At 42.6% G+C, this 7,116-nt stretch overlaps 1 protein-coding gene across 1 annotated transcript; it reads right to left on the bottom strand.

Moving 5' to 3' along the window:
• Positions 1-5,158: 5,158 nt before the first annotated feature.
• LOC142377660 (nuclear factor 7, brain-like) lies at positions 5,159-6,689 on the bottom strand. Its single transcript, XM_075461970.1, has one exon. The coding sequence runs from the start codon at positions 6,687-6,689 to the stop codon at positions 5,307-5,309; it is 1,383 nt and encodes a 460-aa protein (XP_075318085.1). The 3' UTR covers positions 5,159-5,306.
• Between the last annotated feature and the right edge of the window lie 427 nt (positions 6,690-7,116).

Raw genomic sequence — 7,116 nt, forward strand, 5'->3', positions numbered from 1 at the left:
AAAAACACCCCGAACTGACCTTTGAATCAGTGTTTCAAATGAAAAAAACGTTTGTTGTTTCCTCTTCATCTCGTTTGCTGTGATCTGCTCTCAGCTTTTTCATGACCCGCAACCTGTTGTTCCGTATAAACAAGTCGCAAAAAACACTGAAGGCGCCGTCTTCAATTAAGGATGCAACACTCGCTCAGCCGTGAAATTGTATCTCAGGGAGATGCAGCTGAGTTAAACAAGTCGCACAACATGGATGATGAATCCTCATGAACACAGTGTAATTAACAGGTTTAAGTTGGTAGGACGATTAAATGTATGATATCTATTTTTCAGCCTAATTTGCATTAATGGGCCGAGATTTTTTTTTTTGTCTAATACAGGAAAACTGTGACAGAAAAACAACAGAATAAGAAAGTGGAGAAGCTGCAGGACACAGAAGGATTAACACCGCATCACACAGTTGTGTTTTCAGCTTATCAACCACAAAGAAACGCAAAGTATGACGGTAAAACCGAGACCCAGCCTGATGAGTAGGTTTCAAACCGAATGTCAAAACTTTTGTTTTGTGTCAAACTCGTCATTTCGTCTGTGGACAGTGTTATTTAATCAATTTGTGACTTTTATATTGTGACTAATTTTAGCAGTTTTCTACAGTCTCTGTAGATATTTTACATAATTTTCTGTCTCCTTTTATTTGTTTAATATTGTCTTTTTTTGTGACTTATTGCTGTACTTTTTTCAGTCACCAAATCAGCCTTTTATCAACTTAAGAACATATCCAGAATAAAGGGTTTCATGTCCCAAACAGATCAGGAGAAGCTGATTCATGCTACACGCTAATGCTAACGGTGTTCTGACTGGACTCCCCCAAAAGAGTCTCAAACAGCTGCAGCTCATTCAGAACGCTGCAGCCCGAGTTTTAACCAGAACTAAGAGATCACATCACATCACCCCAGTTCTCAGGTCTTTACATCGGCTCCCGCTCAGATACAGAATAGATTTTAAAGTTCTGCTGCTCGTCTACAAATCACGGAACGGTTTAGGTCCAGAACACATGAATGACATGCTAGCAGAGTATAAACCCAGCAGAGCTCTGAGATCTGCTGACTCAGGTCAGATAGTGGAGCCCAGAGTTCAAACTGGACCCGGTGAAGCAGCTTTTAGCTGTTATGCTGCACACAACTGGAACAAACTACCAGCAGAACTGAAATCAGCCCCAACTGTAAGCACTTTTAAATCCAGGTTAAAAACATTTCTCTTTCCGTGTGCTTATGGTTGAGTTTATATTTTTCTTTTTCCCCTCTTCTTTGATTGCTTTTAAAGGACAAGACCGTTTTTTTGACATTGGGCCCTTGATTTCACATTATAACATGATGTTCTACTCACCCCTGCTTGTTGTTTGTCATTTGGAGCTGTTCCGAAGATATTCGAGAGGCGTCTGGCTGCTCTCTTGAGATATTCGGCCATGAAACGGTTTCCTATGGGCAACGTTATACAGGCACAAACTATGCTGTTTATAATTTATTAATTACTGTACATTAGCACTGATAACGTGGAGGTGCGTCGCTTACTTTCAGTGCAATCTGTTGGTTTTCTTAGCTAGGAAATTGTTTTTGAATTGGCTCTATATGAACGAATTGGATTATTTTATGAATTATGATTATTATTAATTAATTGAATTCCAATTGGCTTGAATTGGACTTACTATCTAACTGCCTTGAGATGACATTTGTTGTATTTGGCGCTATATAAATAAAAATGAATTGAATTGAATTACTTGAAAAAATCCGGGTTACTGTAATTTTGATTTTTTGTCGTAAAGTGGGTGTTACTGACGTCATCGTCGTGCTACTACCACAGACAGCCCACAGACCTGCTGCCTATTTATTCATTCGGCTAAAATTCAAAATTAGTAACCCGGATTTTTTTAAGTAAGCGACGCACCTCCACGTTATCAGTGCTAGTGTAGAGTAATTAATAAATTATAAACAGCATAGTTTGTGCCTGTATAACGTTGCCCATAGGAAACCGTTTCATGGCCGAATATCTCAAGAGAGCAGCCAGACGCCTCGCGAATATCTTCAGAACAGCTCCAAATGACCAACAACAAGCAGGGGTGAGTAGAACATCATGTTATAATGTGAAATCAAGGGCCCAATGTAAAAAAAACGGTCTTGTCCTTTAACTGTGCTTGAATTTTTATTCTATTTTTTTTATTCTCTTTAAATTGCTTGTTTTTATGCTGCTTTATGCTGTTCTTTTAAATGCCTTGTCTTTATGTAAAGCACATTGAGTTGCCTGTGGTATAAAATGCGCTATATAAATAAAGATGCTTTGCCTTACTTTTCTATCTCTTAATGGATGTTTTACTTTGTTCTGTCTCAACTTTTTGTTGCTGCTGTTAGCACGTGCACAAACAACAGTCAGAACCTTTGCCGGGGGCTTGTGAGTATCCCGACACCCACCTGAGGCCTCTCCACCTGGGCAAATCCAGAGTCTGAGAGAGTCCAGTCCCTCTCCAAGAGTTCTGCTCCAGAGCCGACGCTGTGTGAGCCCAGCTAGATCCAGATCGAGATGGGGCACCACTGGCAGAAGCAGAAGCTAATAACTGTTGTTGGTTTATAGGTGTCAATCAGGGACAGATATGAAACATACTAAGCAGACATGAAGGTTATGAATCTGAGCTCTGACCTTTGCAACCAGCAGTTATTGCAGTAAAAATACACAATAACCACAAACAACTTCTCATTTGAAATAACACAATAGAGTTTATTAAAGTTAGCGCAAGGATTTAAGCAATGATACTTTCATCAATAAACACTACAAGGCTACCACACTAAACACTAAATATAGAAGCAGTAAAAGAAAGGGAAGGAAGAGGAACCAAACAAACATGATCATGTGATCGGTGAGTCACAATATGGCGCCTAAGACCACGTGTTAGCTGAAGAAGCAACAACAACGGCGGACAGGGCAGTTTTTGGCTCTTTAAGTGCTTTTCAATCTGCGAGGCCCAAAATGAAGAAGACAGATCTGCTGAATACAATTATGTCATTTTTTATCAAGGTCCTGTTTAAAATACAGCTTTTGTGGTATTATCAAAATGCCCTCGTTAAGTGCTTTTCAATTCATTTTCCCATTGCATTGTGGGCATTTTCAAAATTCCCATCACAATCAGTTTAAAGGTGAAAAGCAGATCAGATTTATAACATCAAGCTGTTATAACAGGGCATCCATCTTGGCTCTGCCCTCATAATTAGTCTTAGACCAGAGCAGGCTAACAAGGCGTTGCTACGGATACGGAACCAGCTGCGGCTCGTTTGAGTTCCAACTGACATTTGTACTATGGCCCTTTTTCCATCAACGACATGATTCGCTTTAATTTGATGCGCATCAAGAAGTTAGTGCGATACATGTGATGGAAAAACGGTTAAATCGCTAGAACGCCTATTTTGTCGCATTAAATCAATTCGCTCGAAATAGGTGGTTCAGGGCTAAGTTGTATCGCTACAGAAGTGATGGAAAAGGTTAATGCGATTCAGACTAGCCACGCATGCGCAGATGGTATTGGTAAAGCGCGAGGATTCGAATGTTGTTGTTGAGCCGCTCAGCCGCCCCATTTCACCTATCCTGTCGGTATCAAAACAGCAGCAACAACTAGTAACAACAATGTCCGATGATAAAAGAAACAACTGGTCGAGAGCAGAGACTCTGCTTTTTTTAAACACAATTCGGGAGGTCGACGTTGTTTCGGCCCTGGATGGGAAGAGGCAGAGAAACGCAGATGTCTTCAAAACACTGTCCACCGTTTTGCACAAGAGAGGCGTTGAGAGGAATTGGGGGGCCCTACGAAACAAATGGAAGAGCACGAAGGGGAAATATCTGGCAGAGAAGAGGGCTAGTGGGAAGAGTGGAGCCGAGGGGAAAATAAATTATGAATATTTTGAGGAAATCGACTTAATTTTGGGCAGTGGGCTCCTAGTGCTGCAGTCGGCTGCAGCACTAGCAGCATGTTTAGTCCTATCCTACGGTCCATAACTCTAAATAAGTAACTAGCCTAATAAATAAAACGAAAGCCGGTGGTGAAAAGGTACGTAGCCTTGAAAGTTATAGCAACTGTTACTATTCCGGGAGGCTGACAATAACAGCGCGAGCAATTAAATTCCCGCTACCGAGCATTCTAATTCGCTACATTCGCCACTTTTGTAATGGAAAATCATCTGGTCGAGTCAGAATAATGCGCATCAGCACGTTCCGGTGATGTCATTTTATTTCGCTAGAATCGTCCTGTTTGATGGAAAACCAACTGAACGCATCTTATATCGCAACAAAGTAATGCGATATAACTTTTAATTCGCTACAGAATCTGATGGAAAAAGGGCTTATGAGTTTTTAACTTTGGAGTTTTTTTTTAACCGCACTGTCTCGAACAAACGGTCGCTGTTCGAAAAGTATAAGTCGTATCTGAATAATTCGTGAACCATAAGCTTCACAAGAGATAGCAGAAGCCAGCGGTGTAATTTTTCTTTGGCTACTATGTGTGGCTCGTTTTTTAATGGCAGTTTTAAAATAAAATTTCACATGAATTTTATGAGTTTAGCCGTTTATAATGGGCGGAATGCGAGCTGGAGGGTGGATTCTCTGTGCTCAGAGGCGATTTGTGAGAAATCTGTGAGGCAGAGCTCAATGACTGTGACTTTGGGTTAAAGAGGACAAAAATACCTACGTTTTGAAGTAAAATTTGTCCAGATCGGGCAGATATTTTGGACATGAGAGGCATTTGTTCGAGGAATTTGTGCAGTATCAAATTTTGAGTGATATTTAAGTGGGAGAAGCACCTCGGCCGAGCTTTACTCTTCCTAAAACGTAAACTGCGGTTGTGTCAAAGCTGTATAATGTATCAACAAACCCTTTTGCTCAGTTAAAAAAACTGCCCTATTTTTTCATTTTTAATGCATTTTCCCACCCACCATTTTCCTGTTTTTTCCGATTTTGCCGGAATTCCTTTTGACTAATGAGAGCCAAACATCATTGCACACTGATCGAGGTCGTTATTCACGCAGCGGTGTGCTTTTTATGCCGGTCGGACCATCGCTGCTAGACAAGTAGCGGGCCAAAATTCATGATGGAAACGAGAAAATAATAAGAGATATGAAGCTGATCAAACTGAACTGATCAGAGTTTAAAGCCAAACAGCAGCTCTGCTGACAGATCAGATCAATACATCTAAAATGTTCCTGTTTGAAGATGAAAACACTGAGTTTCACACAGATCAATAAAGTCTCATGTGAACTGTGTTCTTCATCCTGAACACATCAGATCTGTTCCACCGTCACTGAGACCTTCAGAGGTAACATCTTAGCTTCAGTATCAGTCTCAAAATATGGAAACATCTTCTCAGTGAAAGTGTGTGTGATGGTGTGTATGTGTGTGTTTGTATCAAGATCAGAGAACGTCAGCTTTCCTTTGTTCCAGTCCAGATTCACTCTGATCCTCCGGAGCTTCTTTGGTACTGACAGAAGAGTGTTTTTAGCTGCTGGGGACCATGCTGAATATTTACCTTCTGAGAGCCCAATCACACACAATCCAGTCGATAATATTGCCTTCCTCTTGACAGATTCTGCTGCCACACCAAGTACCCAGCCTGTACTGTCTCCAACCTCGACATCCCAGCTGTGAGTCCCTGAGTTAAAGCCCTCAGAACTCAGAACAGACCAGGGATAATCAAGCCTCTCAGGATTATCAGGAAGGTTCTGTTCCTCTCCTGCACTCACAGCGGTCAGATCCTCAGACAGGATGAGCTCTGGACCAGCAGTGTTTGGGTCCATAATGAGAGGAGTGTAGCAGACCATGTCCTTCATCTTGTTCCAGATGTTGAAGGCCAGGTTGCCCAGGTGTTTGGCCTGGTCTATCAGAGCTCCTGCAGGCAGCTGTGGATCATCCAGCAGGGGGCAGCGCTGGACTCTTTCCGCTGCAGCCTTGTAGTGGTTCAGGAATGAGACGCCTTCAGCTCTCAGCTCCTCCTCTGTGGCTCTGACTGTGTCTGAAAGAGCTGCCATCTCTCTGCTCAGAGCCTCCATCTTCTCCTTCATCATCCCACTCTTCTGCTGCTCTTCCTCCCTCAGTGCAGCCAGCCTGGCCTCCTCTTCCTCTGCTAAAAACTGCTGAAGCTTCTTAAACTGCTCCTTAATCTGCCTCTCTGTGTGTCGGGCCTGGACCTTAATGTGTTCTGCTGTTTGATCAAACTTCTCTGTAACTTCCTTCTGGAGCTTCAGTTTCTTCTTTAAGGGTTCCAGAGATTTCTGAAGTTCCTTCTTGTGTTGCTGTGCAGCTTCATCGATGGGTCTGAATCTGTGGTTGGAGTGTTTTTCTGAATCTCTGCAGATGATACAAACCGGCTGCTGATGGTCCAGACAGAAGAGTTTGAGTTTCTCAGAGTGCAGACTGCAGAGAGCCTCTGAAGCTCTGTGATCTCTGTCCTGTACGAAGGACTCACACAGATTCTTCAACACCAGGTTACAGAGTGGTTCTGTCACAGATATTTCCCTACAAACTGGACACCGCTGTGTTGGTTTCTCCTTCCACCAGCTCCTCAGACAGTCTCTACAGAAGCTGTGGCTACATGACAGAACAACAGGATATCTGTAGATGTCATGACAGACCGAACAGCACAAATCTTCCTCTGATCTGGAAGCCATTTAGTCTGTGAGTGAAGCTGAAAACAGCAGACAGAATACAGTCAGCCATGGCTCCCCTCCCAGCTCTACTGACTTCATCAAACTGACTGTTTGTGGTGTTTTTGGTCAAACTCACCTTCAGTGTGTGGAGTGTGAGCAGCTTGAAGTTTCCACTTCTCTCTCCTGCAGCTGGACTCGCTCAGAGGAAGCTGTGAGTTTGGTCTGAAGGTGAATCTGATCGTCTGTGTGTCTCTCTGTAGTGAAGAAGAATCTCTGACTGTTTCCTGCTCCGTCTCAGGTCAGTCGGGTGGAGCTTAAACCTTCCCCGAACTAAGGTGTGTTTCGTTCCAGAGTTCAGAGATAAACCTGCCAGCAGCTCTGGAAGTTAATGATCAGCAGGTTTTATATTTTTATCTGCACAGTTCAGCGCAACAAACTCTATGAAGAA

Source organism: Odontesthes bonariensis, chromosome 3 (genome assembly GCF_027942865.1).
Source record: "Odontesthes bonariensis isolate fOdoBon6 chromosome 3, fOdoBon6.hap1, whole genome shotgun sequence".
NCBI classification, from domain to species: Eukaryota; Metazoa; Chordata; class Actinopteri; order Atheriniformes; family Atherinopsidae; genus Odontesthes; species Odontesthes bonariensis.